This window comes from Desmodus rotundus, chromosome 5 (genome assembly GCF_022682495.2).
Source record: "Desmodus rotundus isolate HL8 chromosome 5, HLdesRot8A.1, whole genome shotgun sequence".
NCBI classification, from domain to species: Eukaryota; Metazoa; Chordata; class Mammalia; order Chiroptera; family Phyllostomidae; genus Desmodus; species Desmodus rotundus.
The window spans coordinates 104,243,541-104,266,873 of NC_071391.1; the positions used below are offsets into that span (position 1 = coordinate 104,243,541).

The 23,333-nt window shown below is 36.8% G+C and overlaps 1 protein-coding gene across 3 annotated transcripts in view; it reads right to left on the minus strand.

The window, feature by feature from the left end:
• The window catches only part of ANAPC1 (anaphase promoting complex subunit 1), a 94,047-nt gene that overhangs the window by 19,109 nt on the left and 51,605 nt on the right, over positions 1–23,333 (minus strand). For all 3 annotated transcript variants that reach the window (XM_045184888.2, XM_024576693.3, XM_045184887.2), the window contains 11 exons: positions 19,923–20,194; positions 15,680–15,914; positions 13,147–13,238; positions 11,816–11,950; positions 11,591–11,673; positions 10,624–10,702; positions 9,836–9,910; positions 4,110–4,186; positions 3,499–3,589; positions 3,348–3,401; positions 2,033–2,226 (listed from right to left, as the gene is read on the minus strand). In XM_045184888.2, the coding sequence (XP_045040823.1) occupies positions 2,033–2,226; positions 3,348–3,401; positions 3,499–3,589; positions 4,110–4,186; positions 9,836–9,910; positions 10,624–10,702; positions 11,591–11,673; positions 11,816–11,950; positions 13,147–13,238; positions 15,680–15,914; positions 19,923–20,194 (1,387 nt within the window). The remainder of the gene's footprint in view (positions 1–2,032; positions 2,227–3,347; positions 3,402–3,498; positions 3,590–4,109; positions 4,187–9,835; positions 9,911–10,623; positions 10,703–11,590; positions 11,674–11,815; positions 11,951–13,146; positions 13,239–15,679; positions 15,915–19,922; positions 20,195–23,333) is intronic.

The following is a 23,333-nucleotide window of genomic DNA, read 5'->3' on the forward strand; positions in this document are numbered from 1 at the left end:
AACATACAAAACTGACCAAGGCCTCAGGGTAACAGTGATAAAGCAATGTGGAGTAGACAAATTCATAGAAACAGAAAGAATAGAGGTTGACGGGCTGGGGGAAAGTGAACTAGAGGAGTTACTAATTAAAGTGTATTACGAGTTTCAGTTTCATGACAAAAACATGAATATACTTAATACTACTGAGCTGTACTGCTGGGGACCACTCTGTGTTGGTTTGGAGACTATAACCCTGCGAGAGAGGCCTTGAAACAGGCTAGTAAGTCTCCCTGGAAAGCCAGGAAACACAGGTGGCAGACATTACCGGACACTAACACCTAGGGCTCCCGTGGAAATCAGGCCTGAAATGTACACTGTATTCTTTGAAGCTTGCCCTGCCTTGCCACAGCCCTGTTCATATAAACCAGACGATTAAGTTCAAAGCATAAGGAGTGAACTCCTTGTTCCCTGAAACACGCCTTTACAACCACCTGGTGTCAGCATGTCTCACCAACCCTGACCAGAGATGGTAGATGGTCTCTTTGTTTCTTCAATTGTTACCTGTAGATAATGTTGTTTTTTTTATGACTATAGCCTTTTGGACATTGATTGATAAGCTACAAGCTATGCATGTATGCTGTATTCCCCTACACATCCCAACCCTAATAAAAGCCGTTTCGGAGAAGGGCTCAGGGCATTCTCCACTAGAGGGAATTGCCACTCCCTTTCCCGCCGGAACAACAGATTGTGTCTGGGACGACTTATTCTCATCCGCGGCGGCCGGGAGAGCTCCACTGGCTGGGGTTCCCCACACTGTACATTTAAAAATATTTAAGGTGGTAAATTTTACGGCATTTTACCACAAATAAAATTTTTAAAAAGTAAACTAATATGAAAATAGGTAGCAAGAGATCTGGACATTACGCAAGGTTTTCCATTTGGTCATTGTCATTATTCAGGGAAATGGAAATTAAAACCACAATGAGATACTGCTCCCAGAAGGCTAAAATTAAGATGACTACTAGCAAGTGTTGACAAGGATAGGAAGCAACTAGAATGTTGTGTGGTGCTGATGGACATGTAAAATGGCATGGCTTCTTGGGAGCACTGATGGCACTGTCCACAGACACTGAACATAAACATATACCCTATGACCCAATTCTCCTGAATGCACAGATCCATATACAATAAATCAAAGGTATAAACAAGAATACTCATAACAGCATTATTCGTAATTGCCCCAAACTAGAAATAACACAACATATCCATCAACAGCAGAGAAAATCGATGACTGTGGCTATTGATGCCTATCACACAATGGAATTCAACAGCACTCTCACAAATATAATGCTGAGCAAAAGAAGTTACGAAAGGATACATAGTGTATGATTCCACTTGAATTTCAAAAGCAGGCAAAACCAATCTAAGGTGTTAGAAAACTAGCAATAAATATTGGCTATCTTTGGGCAGAAGTAAAATACCAGTAATTGGGAGAGGCAAGGCCAGGGCAGAGAGGCATTCTCAGCTACATCTTGATCTACGCAGGACGACTGCAGGTCATTCCTGAGCTGTGCTCCTCTGATTTGTGGTGGTTGTGTGTGTATTCAATACAGATCATTAAAAGCCAGGAAAGTCTTACAAAAAGATAAGGTGGTTAGGAATGACAGATAACGGAAAGAGAGTGTGAAACTGAACACTAAGAAAATCTCATAGGATTTGCTGTAGTATTTGTGACCTTTATGAGAAAAAGCTTTAGTGAAAGGGTAAGTCCTTCAACGGTGGGGAACAAGAGGCTTAGCAATGAAGTGCTGAGTTAAATACTCTTCTAAGAAATGCGGTGACGCTAAGTATGTTAAGGAGATGATGGTAACTCTACCAAGTAGGGCATAAATTGATGGTTAAACCATAAAAAGGCCCCTTTATAGTGTAATAATGCCTCCAGATAAGCTAACAGCTAGCCAGAATCAAAAATTTTCATGCATCTCGATTTCAAAATAAGTCACTCTTATAGACAGATCTTGCTCATGATCTCATCAAAGAAATATTCATTTACCTTCCTCCTCCCAAAAATAGAATTCCAAGGGCCATATGATGGGCTAAGTGGAAACCATAGTTCATTTCACCACCTGTTTTCATGTGCAAGAAACGACAAAGCTGCAAAACCTTTAGATTCCCTGAGCCAGCCATGACCATGGCCAGAGACAGCAGCACCACACTCAGGCATGTTTCCAGGTTGTAAGGACCTGTCTGGAAATACAAAAAGAAGGCTGTTGTATTACATTTCTTTATTGTCAACTGTCATGTTACATTTCTTTTTTTATTAATTTTTACTTGTTGATTTTTAGAGAGAGAGGAAAGGATCAAAATAAAATGAGACAAATACAGATTTGTTGTTCCACTTCTTTATGCATTCATTGGTTGATTCATGTATGTGCCCTGACTAGGGATCAACCTGCAACCTTGGTGTATCAGGACAATGTTCTAACCAAGTAGCTACCTGGCCAGGGCCAACATTACTTTATTACCAACTGTTGTGTATTACATTTCTTCATTATCAAAACTAACATGGCCATTATTAGATTACAAATGTTTATAACTTTTAAAAAATCTATAGAAACAAATATTTTCTGTGACTATGAAATTTAAATTCAATCTAAAAAATTAAATATCAAAAAGGTGTAAGAATTACTTGGAATAGAAACACCCAAAGAGAACTTCAGTAAACATTTTGCCTTTCTTTTTCTTCAAATCTTTTCCTGTATTTATATACATTTTTTTCCAAATGAAATTGAGATATTACTATACACAATATTTTTAACCTTTTTAATCTATTATAAACAATCTTACAACAAATTCTCCTAGAACACAATTTGATAGTCCCCTTGTCTAACAAGGTACAGATATACTATAATCAAATTTATTTAACTATTTTTAGACTTTTTGATGTTTCCAATTTTCTCACATTATAAACAAAAAAAATGTTGCATAAATCTATGTGGATTTTACCAGGAAATAAAATCTTGCAGTTTTCCTATCATCACAGCAGCAACTCCTTAAAAACAACTCCATTTTTACTAAATACAAATTTTTGAGGCAATTACCAACATTCAGCACTGAGGCAGAATGGCAGATGGTATGACAATCCATGGTGTGTACAGCTTTTCTTATTTATTCTCTTGTCACAAGTTAGAGACATGTGCACCCTTCAAGGGTAATCATATTCTCACCGAAATAACATCCCAGAATAAAAATAAAACTTCAAATCTCCCATTCTAAATTCAAACAAACTGCAGAGACTGACAATATACAAGTAATTGCATTATTTGTGAATTTTCTTCGAGCTTAAGACTCCAAAAAAAAAGACTTACCACAGAAGCATTAGGTGCAGACAAATAAGTCATAAAATCTTTTGCAAATTTATGCTGCAAAAACAAAAGAAAAAACTTAAGGTCAGGAGGAAGCATATTAAGACTTTGTGAAAAAAGAAAACAGAGTAGAGTAAATTAAGATACTTCTTACCAAGCAGTTAAATGCTGATAAATTTTCTGAGCCAGCAAATCGAAAACCCAGAGACAAACAGGCTCCTGCAATTATGTAGACATGTGCTTGCCTAGAGACAGATTATAAGAAATTTACTATTGTCATCATTCTGCCTTAAAATTCATTGTAAGTATTATCTTTGGGTAAAAATAATAACTCTTCCTGTCTCTAAAGAGTTTCTATGCTGGAAATGCGCAATTGTGCCTCTACTCAATCAGCAGGTCCTGTGCTTCTTTGGCAGAAACACCGTGTGGCCGTTCCTGAGAAAGTGCACCTCCTGCCTGCATGTTTCATATGCAGCAAAAAGAGGAAAAATGTATCACTGCCATTTTTTTAATGGAAAGGATAAAATGGGAATATGTACAAATTAACCTCCAATATTAGTTTTTGAGAGCAAGAGCACTACACTTCAGAGACCTAAACAAAAGCAAACAAACAGAAGAATTCATCTTTCTGAACTTCTGATCAGCAATGGTCAGAAACACAGGGATTCAAAGTCAAGGGCAGTACTGCTCTTACAGAGCACATTCCTCTTAGTCATCTGACAGACGCTAGGACAGCTCACTTGTATTTCACATTTCATAACTTACGACAAGGTTTCCAGATTCAAATCCTCTGAGCAAGGCAATTCAATTTCACTGAGAGAGATACTATTTTCTCTTATAATCTGTCAAGATACAAACCAAGAATACCTGAACATCAATATTCAAGTTACAAATATTTAATGATCTGAAAAATAACACACTGCTTATCTTGGCCATGTTTATATAAAACAAGCTTTGCTAAACCATTTCATTCGAAGGCCCATATTGTAATCACGTCCGTGCAACCTAATTTCAAGTCTAAGATGGCCCAAATGAGAACAATAACTGAACAGGGCTAAATGAACATAAACGACAGGACTTAAGTGTGTTCCGAATCAAGAGGAGAGTAATAAAATTTCACCCCAGTGAGCTGAAATGAAAGATGATGGCTCTAGAGGAAAGTTGGGGCAGGGGTACCGGGAAGCAGCACGAAAGGAGAATGCACCTGCAGAGAACTCTACTCAGAGACACACACTTGGTCATGGGCCGTTTCTAGCACCTCGCTCACCACAGGGGAGGCTGGCCATTAGCCCGATTACCCAAGTTAAGCTGAAATGTCGATGTGTTCATCTGCGACTACTATGTAGAAACCCACCCCTTTCTACAGGTAGTGAACAAGAATTTTTTTTTTATCCCAGAATATCTAACTTTAATAACTAAGAAGGGATTTGACCTGCTTCACTTAAAAATTACAAATAAAAAAGAAAAAGCTGTATATTTTCTAAACATATGAAAACAAGTACACAGAACAGAGAAACTCTGGTGATTTATTCCTATTATTCTTTTTAGAAGACTGCTTGGGAGAATAACGTTTCAGGATGTTTTCCATGATAAAACAATAAATATTCAGAAATTACTTATAATATAATCTTAAGTATTAAATATCACCAAATCAAAAAACTTGAAATACCTTTTCTCTTTGATAATCTCAATGAGGTAAAGCAATTATGTTGGCTGTGCAATATAAGTTGATAACTACTTCCATCATTTTTCCTTTCTAGTTTTCAGTTTTATTTTTGAATGCCATTTACTCAGAAATTGGGTGACATTCTGAAAAATTAATGTAACTACAAAATAAGTAATGTATATACATACATATGTGTATATATTTGGCCAAAAAAGTCCACTATGTCTTTTCTGTAAAATAAAAGACATTTTTCATTTTCATGAATAACTTTTTTGATTTGGATATTCGAGTATGTCAGCTACCCCCCACTATTGGCTTCTAGTGGGCAGAGACCAGGGGTGCTGGCTAAACATCTTCTTCCAATGCAAAAGACAGCCCCACAGCAAAGAATTGTTTGGCCAAAATGTCAATAGTACCAAGAAACTTCACAAACCACTTTTGACACATTCAATCAGTCACAGCACCTTCTCCACACACTACACAATCTTTTTTTGTGTTTCAGTTATGATTTTATCTTTCTTGAAATAATAAATCATAAGCTGAAAATGTTGCATATCTTATTCCATCTTCAATATTAAAATGGTTGAACAAAAATTCACCAATTTTGATGTTTTTTTAAAAACTGCATGCTGATAAGACAGCTGTCACATTACAAACAAACTGTTTCTAATGAAGTTAAAGACAACTAAGCACTCCTAGAGCCATGTTACAGAAAAAACGTAACGGACTTTTTGGCCACCTGAGAGAGAGAGAGAGAGAGAGAGATAGAGAGAGAGAGAGAGAGAGAGGGAGAGAGAGAATGTGTGTGTGTGTGTAACCTGATGATAGCATTTGCAAGCTCCTTTTTGATCTTCAAAAGGAGCTTGAAGGCCTACGTTTGCATCCTGCAGGGCCACACACTAGCCCTGTGGCCACAGGCAAGTTCCTTGACTGCTCTATGCCTCCCCTGTACAATCAGCAGAACACGGTTTCCTACCCGCTAGGTTTCTGTGAGAATTGGAAGACTTAATCTACTCAAAGTTCTTAAAATTAATGCCTGGCACTCAGTAAGTCCTTTATTATATAAAGTGTTAGCTGCTATTACTATTATTGATCTGTACCATCCCTATCATAATAGCATGTCAATTATAAATCATTTAAAAGCATCACTAAGAGCCTGGGTTATAAACAACTGTATGGGGAGGGAGAGGGAACCCTTTCCACCTTTTCTATGGTCTGCTAATATTTAAAAATAATCAACAATATAAAGAGTAATCAAAGGGAGAGATGTAATCCTTCAAGGGTAAGTTGAGGCACACAGGAAATGAGTAGGAAAAGCCTACTGGGGATTGGTTATGAAAGTAGGGGGTGGGCTGAGCAAAGGGGGGCAGAGGGGGGGAAAATTGGGACAACTGTACAAGCCTAAATAATAAAATATTATTTAAAAAATAAACAAAACAAAGAAATAAAAATATGTTCAGATGTGTCATAAGGTTAACTAATAAAAAATGCACTGTTATTTTTTTAGAATAAAAAAAGAAAAGACCACCAAACTCCTCTGTCCAAGGCAAAAATCTCAAAATCTAAAATCCTACAGTTAGTTTTATTTTGACCCCGCCCCTCACTAGCTGGATGATTTTGACCCAATCTGTCCTCTTTCAATGTAACAGTAATGTACTGGACTCTAGCCACTAGAGCTAGGGAAAAAAAGATACTAGTTGCTAGAAAAAAAAAGATGGAAAGGAAACAGTAGCTGACTTTGAGGAGTTTATAGTGTAAGGATGACATTCAGAAGAGTTCATCGCTCCCACCCACATACAGGGGGCAATACGCCTGAACAACTTACACAGCGCCACACCAGACAATCAGAAGGGAGTTTTTTTGGGAAAAAATGCCAATAAGGTACCTAACACAATATTTATCTTTATAATGATTTATTTAACTAATATATGCATTTAAATGCCACAGGTTAAAAGGTTGATACAGAAAGAATCAATTTCATATTTTATATCAATTGTACAGCAGCAAGCAATCAGCAAATGAAATTCTACAGAAAGATTCCGCTTGCTGTATAATAAAAGAATGTAAAATATCTAGGTAAACATTAAAAACTGTTCAAGAGTCTTAACTTTCTGAGAGAAATTTAAAAATGGAGAGATTCTATATTCTTGGAGTAAAAGACTCAATATTTAATTATCTATTCTCCATACACTTATCTATAGATTTAATACAATTTCAGTTATAATCCACCAGACTTTTATATCAATACTAATAAGCTGATTCTAAATTTTATATGGAGAAGCAAATGACCTAGAGAATTCAAAGAAATCATGAAAATGGCAGACATGCACTACTTCAGGGGTCCCCAACCAGTCCTCAAGTGCCTCCTGTCGCACCCCCTCCCTGCCCTGTCTTCCAGGAAACTGGTCCCTGAGGCCAAAAAGTTTGGGGACCACTGCACTACTTGACTTCAGAACTCACTACAGCAGTCAAGAGTATGATAGTGGCATAAAGACAAATAGATTAAAGACACAGAATAGAGCACAGAAATAAACCCGCACTTACATGCTCACTTGACTTTGACAGAGGAGCCATAGGAATTCAATAGGGAAAAGTAGATGTTTTCAACAAATGGTGTTAGTATAACTCAATATCCATACTTTTAAAAAACGAAAACCCCAATGCCTACCTTATGTCATGAACAAAATTACTTTGAGATGGATAACATAACTATACACAAAAGCTAAAATACTGGAGGTTTTAGAGAAAAGAACAAGTGAATATCTCTAAGACTTAGAGTTAGGCAAATGTTTTTTTCATAGGACACAAAAAACACAATACCCATAAAATAAAACCTGATAAACTAGTCATTATCAAACTCTGAAAGTCTTCTGCTCAGCAAAAATATTACTAAAACAGTGAACAGGCAAATGAGACTGGGAGGAATGTTTCCAAAACATGTATCAGAGAAAAAATAGGCTTCCCATATGTATTAAAAATTCTAGCAACTCAATAATAAAAAGACAAAAATACACTTAAAAAAAAAACCTCACCTGAGGATATGTTTATTGATTTGGGGGCAGCAGGGAGAGAAAAGGAAACATCAATGGGTTGCCTCCCATTTGTGCCCCAATTGGAGAATGAACCCACAACCTAGGTATGTGCCCTGACCAGGAATCAAACCTGCAACCTTCTGATGTGTGGGACAACACTGTAATCAACTAAGCCACCCAGCCAGGGCAAAAATGCATTTTTTTAAAAAAATAGGCAAGATAGGAACAGAGGCTTCACACAAAAGGATATATTAAGGAACTACTAGCAAATGAAAATGTTTCCTCATCATCAGTCAGAAATGGAAACCACATAGTAAATATCATTACAAATTTACCAGCAGAACTAAAATTAAAAAGACTAACACCACCAAATATAGACGAGATGTACAGCACCAGCATTTTCATACACTCTTGGCCAAAGTATAAAATGGTACAAACTCTGGGAAAAGATTAACCAATTCTTATAATACCAAATACATCATCTACTCCACACCTCAGTAATTCCAATCTTAAACATCTACTCAAAAAAAGTAAAACATAAGTGCACAAAAATATCTGTATAAGAGTATTTATGGTCTTAATTCATAATGGCTAAAACCTGGAACCAGGTGTCTAACAAAGGGGAATGGAGAAAGAAACTGTGGTTAAATGTTTAGACAATGGAATAGTACTTAACAATAAGTAGGATGAGCCATTCAGATCTCACAATCATGAAAAAAGACTTATACAAAGGGTGTACACTATGTATGATTCCACTCACATAAAGTTCTACGTCAGGCAAATTAATTTATTTTGGAAAAGCATCAGAAAACTGGTTGCCTTGGAGGAGGGGGTAAGTGAACAGACTGGATAGGGGAAGGAGGGAACTTCTGGCCATTCTGATCAATGTTTGTTTCCGCGTGCATATATTTCAGTCAAATCTTATCAAATAGTATACTTAAGATCTCTACTTTTCATTGTATATAAACTTTATCCTAAAAGGGATAGAATGTAAATAAATACTAGTCATTGATACATGTGCTGAATTCTAGTTATTGATACACATGCTGAAACATTTAGGGAGAAGTATAGTACTGTCTGCAACTGACTGAAACACAACCTCTTATCAAAAATGATGAATTGGACAGAGAATAAATGGACAGACATGTGATTAAACAAGTTTATACAGTAAAATACTAATTGTAGAATCTAATTGGTGATATGGGTGTGTCCATAAAGTACTTTCAACCTTTCTTTATTTTGAATTTTTTCTTATGCAGATATTGGGGGAAATACTCTCAAGCATTCTCAAGGACAAAGAGATTTATTTTATAAATAAAATGGAACTGACACCAACAGAAATGGACTGTTGATTAAAGGGCAATATTTATTATAATATTTGATTCAGAGTTGTTGTGGAGTCTGCTTATTTCTAACTATTTGGCTTATTGGATAAATATGCCATTAAGTAATTAAAATAAGTTATTATATAAGAGACAAATTGTCACAAAGTAAAATAGCATCTTAGATAAATATGTACCTAATTAGGATACAAAAGGCAAAAATACTTTTTTAGGGCACTTTGGTAAAGATGATTTTTAAAAAGTACAATTTCTTGGAATCTGGAACCAGAAAGAAAGGTTGACCTATGATCAGCACACAAACTTAAAATGAAAGTTCCTATGTTTTCAAGAGGTAACATAATCATCAATATTGCCTTCTTAAGAAGTATTTTATAGGGTTTTGAAATAGCCCAGAAGAAATCATAATTTTATGCCATTAAAGATATAACAAAATTTATTCTACGTACTTACTTGAGGAACATTGCTATCGACCCACTTGGAATTTGGTAAAATATCATCCCACAAAATCAGGCATCGAGCAAGTGTCTTTAAAATGTAACACAGAAGAAACTAATTAGAGCAGGCAAAGTTCACAGATTTTGTAACAATGATAATGTTAAACAGAGTAACTTAAAAATCAGTTCCCAAATGACAGTACTTTTGAAAAATGAAGTAAGTATACAGAATCAACCTAAACCAATCATTAAAATAAAAATTTATATTTCAATACCCAAAAAAAACCCCTAAAATTGAGTTGACTGTCATTACAATTTGGAGAAGCCAGCGAGGATGTTTTATAACTTGTCCCACAAAAGAAAAACATCATAGCCCTGTCTACAGAATTTCAAGGCATTCACAGGCTAAAAACATACAAGTTTTAACATTATAGAGGGAATAATTTAGGCAATTATGTTGAACAGTTACTGTCATTAATTTTATGTTAATAGCAATATTGCATCCTTACTAATAAGGAAAGCAGTAGTGAAACCCCCCCAGTCACTTGCTGCTTGTTAGGAAGTTCTGAATAATGTGAGAATCTGAAATGTCAACTCCGGGTGTAATATGCCAATGTGGCTGCCTTTCCAGCCTTCCCACAGCTAAATGTGGGAAACTTTAAAAGAATGCTACCAACTACATGTACATAATGAATTAATAGTAAAAGGTTCCCTTGTAGAAACATGTGTATTTGCAAGCTAAAGCTGAGAACCACATAAAGATTCCTCATGTTAAAAGAAATGAAAAAATGCAAAGTACTGTACCCTAAGCAAGAGAAACTCCGGTTTTACAAAGTCCAGCAAATACATTGTGTCAGGAGCTCGCAACCAATCAGCAATGGACCTGTGAGTTGAAGATATCAATAAGCACACTGTTTAGGAAGAGGCAAAATAATCAAGAAGCCCAAGATGGATTTCAGAGTATTTTCCCCAGCTCCATCCACTGTCCTGTTTTCTTGCATACACAGTACTTTACATCCTCTAACATACAATTCTTATGCATCTGTATATGTTTTACAATAACATAAGCTCCATAAGAGCAGCTGTGTTTAGTTTTGTCTTGCTCCAGTGCCAAGAAAGAATTAACATACACATTCATCCAAATAGTAAAGGAACAAACGCCCGTTCTTAGCCACATCGTTAATTTTGCATACATATACTTTTTCTAACAGGAGGAATATACAACATTGACAAATTCCTTGAAACTTAGGATATTTTTTAAATTAAAAGACTTAAGCAGAGTTTACCGTCTCCTACCCAACTTACATTCCTATGCAAAATGTAAAAGAATAAATGCCAAAGGTCTACTTTCAAGTGTCAGCACTAATGATGGGGGTTGGAAAAGTAGACGGTGTGGTTCACTAGGAAAACCCGAACTAAGCAGAAACCATTTTTATAACTAGGAACGAAGAACAGAACAATGCTAAGTGATTCCGGTTTTACCAGTCCTCACAATGACATGCAAAATTAATGAAAAGCAATTTGGGCATTTTTGTGACCACTATGACACAGAAATGAATAAGAATCGACAATTATATTGTCAAATATCATTAAAATAGGAACATAAATTATTTCTAGATAAAAATCTATATAATCTCTAGTATCTGAGCGAATTAAAATCAGGTTGCTCTAGCAGAGGGGGAATAAATCCATCAAGATAGTTCAGTTTTACTCCCAAGGTCAGAAAGGAAGCCCGGCTGTCTGGCCAGGGGTGGGGTCAGAGGAGCAGTACCTGTTATTGGTCTTTAAGTAGATCATAGCCAAAGCCAGAGTGGCACCTGGACAAGTTACATCCACATTTATGGTGTCTCCTTCCTAGTAAACGGAAAGTTCATTTGTGTAAAAGAGTTGTGAATTATCATAAAATTCTTCTGAATACTAGCTTATGCTTAAAATTAACATTTATAAAGGTGGACATAAAAACTATTTTCAAATTACTGCTCCAATCTGGACTTACTTTGATTTGATAACTTGGAGATTTATGTTTTTCCCTGTGCATTCCTGCTTGAAAGCGCCTATGACCGCCAACCATGTACTGATAAAGCTGCTCAGGCACGTTGAGATCAGACATACCTATCAAATTACTGCCGTGCTGGAAAATTAAATAACAGAGAGGTGAAAGGAAATCTTAAAAAATAAGGTCCATAACACATACCCATGAAAAGGAAGAGAATGAACTAACTTCAAAGCAGGGTATTATGAGGTTTTTTCCAATTAAAATAACTATTACTATGAGTTACTACTCACCCTATTAATATTTCACATTAAAATTACAATGTTTCCATGTTCAAGTTAATTCTTTCATGTCACAAAATACATAAAGGCCTCAAAATACAGTTAACTGCACTAAAAGTCAAAGGAAATATTAAGTATGTAAATGAGAACTAAACTATGAACATCTGAATTGCTTCATTATTGTGGCTATGAACCATTTGAGCAACAATAACTATAATAATAAAAATTACTTGTTGAACAGTTACTCTGTTCCAGGTACTATTCTGTGTGTTTAACATAGATTAACTTATTTAATATGACAATTCTACCAAATAGTTAGTTTTATAGGTGAGGAAAGTCAAGTCCAAAATGGCACAGCTAGCAAGTGGCAGGGCCAGGTGTGACGCAGGCAGTTTGGCTGCACAGTCTATGGAGTTGCTTAACCACCACTGGACAATGCTGTAGTTGTCCAAGACTCACTAGTCAGGACCAGAGTTCAGGTCCCAATTCCCACTTTGATGCTTTCTCACTGAATCATTTGCCCCTGTAGTTAAAGTAAAAAGGTGAAGAGTCAAACACCTGCCATCCTGTTTTGTATAATTTAATTGCAATTTAACAATGTATTTGTGGTTCTTCAAGGAACCCACGTTCCAGCTGACAGTCACTGAATGAAATGTTTTTGACAATTCTCTATGACGTCTGATGGATGGGGCTAGAAATGGGTCATCACGATATTGCATTCTGTCACAAAGCAAATGCTACTGTGGCAACATTCTGCCAGGCCTGGTAAACACTTGGGGGCCAAGAAAAGGCTATGGCTTCTCTCTACCGACTACTACAGACCCGTCGAGTTCCCCATCATAGACACATTTTTGACTATTTGCTCTTTTCTGTCTGATTAGGCTGTCACTTCATCTTATGTCTTAAACATATCCAGAAAGAAGAAACAGCTAAGAATCAGTTTAAATCAAGTCACAGTATGGCAGAGCAATATTCAGAGTAAAGTATCAAGATTCTTCGTCTCCACAAGCAGATGTCATCACTGAAGCCTCGGAAGGCACAGACTGTGCTTACCCCCAAGCAGACCATGCCCAGGGCCAGGCCGGCAGCTAAAGAGTAGGACTCCCTGTCAGTGCAGTATTCCATCTCAGGGCCAGGGGGCCGTCCTGTGAGAGAGGAAATAGGGTGACTCAAGCTGGCCTCTTAAAATCTTCAATCCGAAGAGTTTTAGAGTTAACTTTCTAGTAAGCTGCGTAAGAACTATGGTTTCAATATAACCTCACTCAAAAAACAGGACATTATCGCAAAGGTTATGCACAACTGTCAGTTTACTACAAAATAAATCCCAAAATGATTCTTTTAATTTTCTAATTTGAAAGCAGTAACTTTAAAATACTGTGAAACTTTAGGTTTGATTTTTTTTTTTAATTACTAAGAAGTTGGGGAAATTTTTTAAAGGGAGGACTGCTCAAAGAATTTTAATTTTTAATCTTTTACATTTTGTATTTGCTTTTTATTTTCAAACCTATTCATTAGATGTTGTGAGACCATCTTCAAATACTGATAATGGATAGGATGGATACTTCCTACAAGTTTTTAAGCTCATTAAATATTCTGTTTCCAGACACTTCCTTTGAATCTATATATTACTGAGCTACCCTACTATGCAGAATTTCTGTGTATTCATCCTATACAAGCTTGGCTAGATGCAAAATTTATACTTTCATAAAGCAAAATTTATACATTTGTAACACTAACTGTACCTGTTAAGGCAGCAAAATGTATTATATATAAAGGCCTCCCTGCCCCCCCAAAAAGTTCACATTCCTGGGATTTTTTTCTTCAGGAAAAAGACAATTAAAAAAATATTACACAAAAGTAATCAGCATAATGTTTATGCACAATAGCAAAGAATTAGAAACAACCTGAAAGACCTGAAAATAAGAAAATAACTAGGCAATTTATAGAATACCAACTCAATGATACTAAATATAAAATTAATTTTTAAAAACATTTATGATGATATATGAAAAGGGCAGTACAAAAACAGTATGTACATTCTGACAGTATGGAATTACATAAAAGAGCTACAAGAATCCAATCTCCTATTTACATTACGAAAGTGTGTGCTGTGGCTGTGAGATACATGAGGTCTGTCCAGAAGACGTCCAGCCATGTAATGCGAAAAAGAGACACTTACTGAAGAAGATACAAGACACAAGACACATTGTACATAGGACAATGACGCCTCAGTCCCCTTCAAAGTAGGCACCTTGGGACCTCACACAGTTCTCCCAATGGCCATCAGCTGCCCAGTCGTATTTTCCTGAGTCTCATGGATGGTCTGAAATCTCTTCCCTTTCAAGGGTGACCTTAGTTTTGGGAAAGCCGGAAGCTGCAAAGTGCCAAATATAGGCTGTAGTGGGACTGAGTCACCTGGGTGATTTGATGTTTCACCAAAAAACTCTTCATGAGACGTGAAGCATGAGTGGGGCGTGTCATGGTGATGAAGCTGCCAATCAGATACCTCACATGGATGATATCATCAGATACCATTATAGAATAGGCAAAGAATGTTAAATTATCTTGTAGGAAAATTTCAGTTTTGAGAACAATTTATTTCATCACCATAGCAGACTAAATTGTTTGTTCCAATACTTCATGGCCCTACAGTGACAGTACATACACACCTACACTCTAGACTGTCTTATAGTGGATGTGCGACTGGCTTTGGCCTGGGATCTCAGCAGACACAATGTTAAGCCAAGGCCTGAACTGTGCTTCCAACATTGGTTTCTCCCCCTGCCTTCTGTCTTCACTGTTAAAGCAGCACATCCTCCCACCTGGGCCCCAGAATAAGGCACCTGGAGCAGAGCCAGAACAGCAGCCCCACAAATCTGCAGCCAGAAGCAGAGATGCTCAGGCCAAGTGTGCGGCTATTTGTTATGTAGCAGTATTGTGGCAACAGCTAACTGCTGCAATCAATCTAGAGAATAAAGTATCTTCAACAATATATCCTCAAATATCTGTAGAAAAGATCCTGAATAGGACGGAACAAGACATTTAAGTATGTATCTAAACTACTACCAATACTAATAATGGCAATAGCATCTCCACAGGCCAGAAAAAGATGACAACACAGACAATGCATTTCATCACCAACACACCCACTAGCATGTAAAGGAGGAAAGCAGGAATCTATCACTTCCATTCTCTTGGAAGTGCTTTTGTCCAACAGAATAAACACTGTGTTTTGGGGACCAAAATAGTCAACTCTGAGTTTTAGGTGCAGACCACCGCTAGGCACTGCCTGGCAGAGACCCGGCAGAATAAAAGCAGGCTCACATGGCACTGAGACCACCTCATTAATAGCATCACTGACATTACTCCGCTTGCCAAATAAAAATGCAGACTGATAACCTGCACAGTAATACCAGCCCTGAAAAACATTACTTGTAGTTTTTTTTTTTTATTAGTATCAAATTATCCTATCCTCACATCAGCCACTATTTTTTCCTTAATGTTTATAATTTTACTATCATTCTTACTTTGGTTCCTCTGGAGCGGGAAATGTATACTGATGAAGACACAGCACTATTAATCATACCTATTTCAGCCAATAGGACTTCTGCAGTATGCCTGTGAGCTGTTCCTTGATATACGAGGCCAATGCCAACTACTGCTGCCACCTGGACATTGTGAGGAACATCAAGCTCCGTTGATGTTGGGGGTAAGAGAGCAGGAATGTGGATGCTAAGCAGTCGAGTAATGGACATATCCATGGTGCCCAGCTTAGCAGCAGAAACACCAAGGAGCAGTCCAATGCTTGTCATTTCATGACCCTACAACAGAGAGGATATAGAAACTTAAGCCACTACCAAAAACAGCTATGACGTTTTAAATAAAACACTGCCTGCCAGTACTTTTAATAAGTACTTTTATGTGATAAGCACAGTGAGAGGTACCAAGAATACAACAGCAAGCTATACACACATGGTCCTTGTCCTCATGAAGCTACCGCCCAAATGGGGAAAGGTGTTAAACTAAAAACATACAAATACAGTATTAAAAAGTAATGCATTGAAAAAGTGCAAAGTAATACAAAAGAGTATTTTAAAGGTACCAATTTAGATTAGGAGAGGCTGAGGAATTATTAGAAATCTCTAAAAAAAGTAAAATTCACAATAGGACCTGAAGGATAAGTACAAATTAGCGAGGAAAGTGGCAGAAAGGGGGACACTCAACTTAAGAGAGAATGATGTCAAGTGACAGAACATGTAAATGGCTCTGAGCTGATCCAGAAATAAACCTTCACACACACTGATGGCCCACTGACAAGGGTGCCGAGGCAATCCCATGTAAAAAGAACGGTCTTATCAAAACATAGAACTGTGATAGCTGGAGAGCCACATGCCAAAGAATGAAGTGGGGCCCTTCCTTATATTATATACAAAAATTACCATAAATGGATCATAGAACTCAATGTAAGAACTAAAACTATAAAGCTCTTAGAAGAAGACATAGGAGTAAATCTTCATGACCTCAGGCTAGGCAATGACTTGGATACAACACCAAAAGCACAACAACCAAAGAAAAAATAGATGAACTGTCCAGCCAAGAGGAGGTATAGGTAGATACACTTTGCCTCCTCACACAACCAAAAGAAGGACAAATTTAAAAACAAAAAACAACCAGAACTGCCAGAATATCAAACTGTACGGAAGTCTAACAACCAAGGAGTTAAAGAAGAATATTCATTCAGACTGGTAGGAGGGCAGAGATGGGCAGCCTGGATGAAGAAGACACACAGCAAGGTGGCGGCTGGCGGAACGGGCAGTCTCACATTTGCATGCAGATAAACCAGGAGGAACAACTGGGGAGCAAGATAGACCACGCAACCCATGGTTCCAGGGTAGGGAAAAGAAAGTCTCAAAACCTCTGGCTGTAAAAATCTGTGGGGGTTGCAGGGGCAGGAGAAACTCCCAGCCTCAGAGGAGAGTTTGTTGGAGAGACCCACAGGCTCCTAGGACGTACATAAGTCCACCCACCCAGGAATCAGCACCAGAAGGGCCCAATCTGATTGTGGGTAGCAAGGGAAGTGACTGAAAGCCAGCCAAGAGCCAAGCAAGCAGCAATGTTTCCTCTCTGACCCCTCCCCCCAACACACCATCATAATTCAGGGACACAGATTGCCTTGCCCTGGCGAATACCTAAGGCTCTACCCCTTACAATGTAACAGGTCCACTGATCCAAAGAAATATGGCCAAAATGAAAGAACAGATCAAAACTCCAGAAAAATAACTAAGTGATGGGGAGATAGCCAACCTATCAGATGGAGAGTTCAAAACACTGGTAATCAGGATTCTCACAGAAATGGTTGTGTATGGTCACAAAATAGAGGGAGAAGTAAAGGCTATGCAAAGTGAAATAAAACAAAATATACAGGGAACCAAGAGTGAAGGGAAGGAAACCAGGACTCAAATCAATGATTTGGACCAGAAGGAAGAAATAAACATTCAATCAGAACAGAATGAAGAAACAAGAATTCAAAAAAAATGAGGAGAGGCTTAGGAACCTCCAGGACAACTTTAAACCTTCCAACATTCGAATCATGGGGCTACCAAAAGGAGAAAAACAAGAGCAAGAAATTGAAAACTTATTTGAACAAATAATGAAGGAAAACTTCCCCAATGCAAAGGAAATAGACTTTCAGGAAGTCCAGGAAGCCCAGAGAGTCCCAAAGAAGTTGGACCCAAGAAAGCACACACCAAGGCACATCATAATTAAGTTACCCAAGATTAAAGATAAGAAGAGAATCTTCAAAGCAGCAAGAGAAAAGGAGACAGTTACCTACTAAGGAGTTCCCACATGACTATCAGCTGATTTCTCAAAAGAAAGCTTGCAGGCAAGAAGGGGCTGGAAAGAACTATTCAAAGTCATGAAAGGGAAGGACCTCCAGCCAAGATTACTGTATCCAGCAAAGCTATCATTTAGAATGGAAGGGCAGATAAAGTGCTTCCCAGATGAGGTCAAGTTAAAGGAGTTCATCAACACCAAGCCCTTAGTATATGAAATGTTAAAGGGACTTATCTAAGAAAAAGAAGATGACCAAAAATATGAACAGTAAAATGACAACAAACTCACAACTATCAACAACTGAATCTGAAAAAAAACAGACTAAGCAAGCAATTAGAACAGGAACAGAACCAGAGAAATGGAGATTACGTGGATGGTCATCAGCGGGGAGGAGGAGGAGGGAGAATGGAGGAAAAGGGAGTAAGTAGCATAAATGGTAGATACAAAACAGACAGGGGTAAGTTAAGAATAGTATAGGAAATGGAGAAGCCAAAGAACTTATGTGTATGACCCATAGACATGAACTAAGGGGGAATAGGGAGGCAGGGAATGCTGTGGGAAGAGGGGTGTAGGGCGGAGGGGAATAAAGGGGAGAAAAAAATGGGATAACTGTGATAGCATAATCAATAATATGTACTATAAAAATACAGAAAAAGAAAAAAAATTGATGAACTGGCCTTCATGAAAATTAAGAACTTTTGTATTTCAAAGATGGCATCGGAAAGTGAAAAAAAAACTGGATGAGAAAATAATTTGCAAATCTTTTACCTGTTAATGGACTACTATCCAGAATATATAAAGAATATAACTCAGTAAGATAACCCAGTTAAAAAATAAACAAAGAATTTAAACAGACATTTCTCCAAAGAAAATTTACAGCTTATGAGCACATGAAATGTTGTTCAACATCATTAGCCATCAGGGAAACACAAACCCAAACCACAATGAGATATTATTTCACACCTACTAGGATGACTATAATTTAAAAAACAGATATTGGCAAGAATGTGAAGAAACTAGAACTCCTAGGTACTACTGGCGCAACTGGAAAATGGTGCAGACACTCTGAAAAACAGTTTTGGTGGTTCCACAAAAATTTCAATGGACAGTTATCATATGATGCAACAATTCCACTTCTAGCAATATATCCAAGAAAAATGAAAATATAAGTCCACTCAAAAACATGTGAATGTTTATAGCACCATTATTCATACTAGCCAAAAAGTTAAATTAACTTAAATACCCATCAACTAATGAATGGAAAAATAAAATACAGTGTATCCATACAATAGTTTCTAGTCAGCTATAAAAAGAAATGAAATGCTTGATACAAAAAATAACATGGTCGAACATTGAAAATATTCTGCTAAGACAAAGAGGCCAGTCATTAAATGCCACACATTATATGACTCCACTCATATGAAAGGTCCAGAATCAGCAGATCCAGAGACAGAAAGCAGATCAGTGGTTGCCAGGGACTGGCGGGAGAGAGGAACAGAGAGCAACTGGTACTGGGTATGAGGTTCATTTATAAGGTGGTAAAAATGTTCTAAAGTTATCAGTGATAACAATGCACAAATCTGTGGACATGCTAAAAACCACTAAATTGTATACTTTAATAGGTGAATTTTTATGACATAAAAATGGAAGAGTTTAGGCTAAGAGGAAGAGTTTATGCCAGGGGCTAAAATGGCCAGTCCCATTCGGGGTGTGGGGAGCAAGTGGAAAAATGGTACAAAGTAAGGCTGGAGAAGTGAATAGGATCACTTAGGCTCCTAAATGAACATTCAGAGCAATGGAAGACCAGTCATTACACAGTTTTGACCAGGGAAGTGATGCATTCCAACTTATACTTTAGAAAGACTACTGTGCCTGCCAAAAGAGTGGATTTAGAGGTATAAAAATAAAGAAAGAGGAGCAAATAGAACAATTAGGAGCTATTTCAACAGCCCAGGTGATGCACAACCCCAGGAGCTGGGAGCACGAGTCCTCACCTTGGTCAAGTAGTCATGGATGTTGAGAGTGGCCAGCTTGGTGAGGTGCCCATTCAGGCCAAGGGCCATGAGAAAGCCAGCATACTCATTGGCTAACTCAGCATGCTTGGGCTTATTGTAAACAATCCAGGCCGAGTCAATCTGAGAAGCCGGGGCTATCTTCAGGCCAGCAGCCACACCATTATGAAAACTGGCCCAGCTTGTCATGTTGGGAGGCACATCAATGTTCCCACTGTTAAGGTCTACTGTTGTGTTCCGAGGAGGAGCACGCCCTATTCATGCAAACAAATGTAAAATGAGAGAACAGAAATTTACAAAATCACCATTTGTAATACCCCCCTTCCCCCTCCCCTCTAGTTACTGTCAGTTTGTTGAGACAACTGTACTTGACCAACAATAAAGAAAATTTTTTTAAATAAAGACTGGCAAAAAATAATGAAGAAATTTACAAAACCAAAGTTGTTAAATTTAGATTTTTGAGAACAGAGATTGCTTTCTCTACATTCGAAACCCTTAATAACATTAAGTTACTGTAAGTACTGAAACTGTCATGCACATGAGTCAAACTTGATGCAAGGTGGAAAACCTTAATTTCTTAAAATAATTCATTGCCTTTTTTGCTAAAATACATGGCACTCTACAGATCTGATGAGGGTACCCATGGCTTTAAAATCTTTCTTTTGAACAGCAGGAAGCTTATTAAAAAATGAAATTAAGACTACTGTCACAGTTAAACTATGTTAACAATAAATTCCAACATGAGGTTTAGTGACACTAACGTTAATTTTAAATATGCCACACCATATTTTTCTCAGGACTTTAAGGGAAAAGAGCCAAGATTTGGAAGCAGCCCAAGTGCCAATCAGTACATGAGTGGATAAAACAGCTATGGTACATTTACACAATGGAATACTACTTGGCTGTAAAAAAGAAAATTTTACCCTTTGAGACAGTATGGATGGACCTGGAGAACATTATGCTAAGTGAAATAAGCCAGTCAGAGAAAGACAAATACCTTATGATCTGACTCATGTGCAGCATCTAATGAACAAACTGAACTAACAAGGAAAAGAGAGACAGACTCATAGATGGAGAGCAGGCTGACAGCTCTGGGTGGGGGTTAGGGGATAAAGGGATCAAGCAAAAAATAAAAAGATCTCATGGACACAGACACCAGTGTGGTGACTGCGAGGGGAAAGGGGACGTGTGGAGGTAGAAGAAGGTATAAGGGGAATAAAAGTAATGGAAAAAATACAATAAAAAAGAAACTATTAAAAAATAAATAAAAAATAAAAAGAGACACGTACCTCTTTAAATTTGCTCTTTTACTTATACGTCCGTCTGTGTGTGTGTGTGTGTATACATATATAATGATAATTATATGGTATTGTTAACAACACCAAATTCATTCATAGACAGTGCTATAAAAAACATCATTTTATAGACTTGAGTTACCCAGTGAACCATAAGAGTACTCATTAAATTTAATGATTCTGTGGTCAATTTATTTAAGAGCTATGTAAACTAAATGGTATGTTTTCTTTGAATTCCCTGAGTCTGGTTTTGATCTACCTGTATAAGCATATATTGAATTCTTTTTATATTTTTAATATTCTACACTGGCTCAAGTCATGAATATATAAAATAAATATGCTAAAAATTACATAAAGTTACACAATTCACTCTAAGTTTGAAAATATGGTTTTAAAGCAGTTCTGAAAGTTATGTAAAATAAATTTTAAACAGATGCACAATGTCTTACTTGGAGTATATAAACACATACACAGACACACACAGACACAAGCACAAAGTAAAATGTAGGACTTTACCATTCGCTTTTTTTACCTAAGATCTAGTTCAAATGCTGCTGTGTGACAACACTACACTGGGAAACAAGTTCATCAGTTACACTCTGACTTTCTCAAAAAAGGCACAGAGATAAACAATGAAAAAACTAGTAAACCTTGCAAAGCAGCAATTCATCATATACATAACACATAATATTTGCACATAAAATCAATGAAAGGCAATGGGTAAAGTAATAAGAATTGAATATATTGTTCAATAAGAACAACATACAAAATGTACAATAGGCCTATCAGTGGGAGAGTTAAGAAACTAAGAAAATATTTTTTCCTAAATTAATTTATTATTAAATCAAGGTAGTTTTTTCTTAGGGGCTGCCTACCAGAATGGCTAAAAGAATAAAATTTTGGATTAAAGTCATAAACACACTTTAAATCATGCAAATTTAACTATATTTTTTAAAGACAATAATTCATGTATTTAACATTCATCCAAGCACAGCATCGCCAACCAGATTTAATGTATTTTAACATTAAAAACATTTGCCAATTTCTCATGAGATTCTTTTCTAATCCAAGCCTTTTCTATGAGAACCTTCAAACAGTTCAAAGACTAATAAACACCTATATCCCATGCCCTCCATCAAGGTTCAATGGCTGTTGATATTTGTCACAGATGCTTTATCTCTGAGAGAGAGAACAATTACAATAGTGATGGTCACTCTGCTTGCTGTGTCCATCACTGAGATGAGGACTCCAGACTAGGTATGATACTGGAGATGGGAGGGGGCTCTTCACTCAGCTGTTCTCACGTTCCACACACTGCTGAAAGCACAGCTCTTTACAAATCTGAGAGAAACCCTGAGTTTTTAAAATTATGCAACTTGAAATATACATTACATTTTGTACAGGTCTCATGAAACCACATGCACTACACTTTAAGGAATTTCTATAATTTTGACTGTACATGATTGTCATCTGTAGAACACATTCAAACTAGTATCAGGTAAATGGGCACTATAAAAGCCATAATCAGTAATACCGGGAAAGGAGCACTCTCTATCTGTAGAGGTAAGCGTTCATGCATCCAGTCAGAAAGGCAATTTGATAATCTGCTGCATCAAGCCTTAAAATCTTGCTGCCCTAAGAGTTCTACTTCTAAGCAATTATCCTAAATAAGAAGAATACACCCCCAAATATACTTATAATAGCAAGAAACAATTCCCAGTAATACCAGGCTGTTTATAGGAATTATATTCCATTAAGTAAAATACTCTAGAACAAATAAAGCTGTTGATTAAAAACACGTGTATACAATACCTACATACATACATATACATAAATGGATACATAGATAGGACAGATGCTCACTATATAGTAAATTTTTATAATAGTTTCTAAAACGGATTTAAATTTTCTGATAATTAAACAAACATAAAATTATAAAGAGGAAAAATAAAATTGGGAACTTATACACCAAAATGTCAACACTAGTGGGACTACTATAAGTTAAGTATATTTTCTTGTCTTTGTATAAGGATCATACATTCATAATAAGACAAAAGACATTTTAAGGCTAAATATTTTTACATACTATATTTTAAGA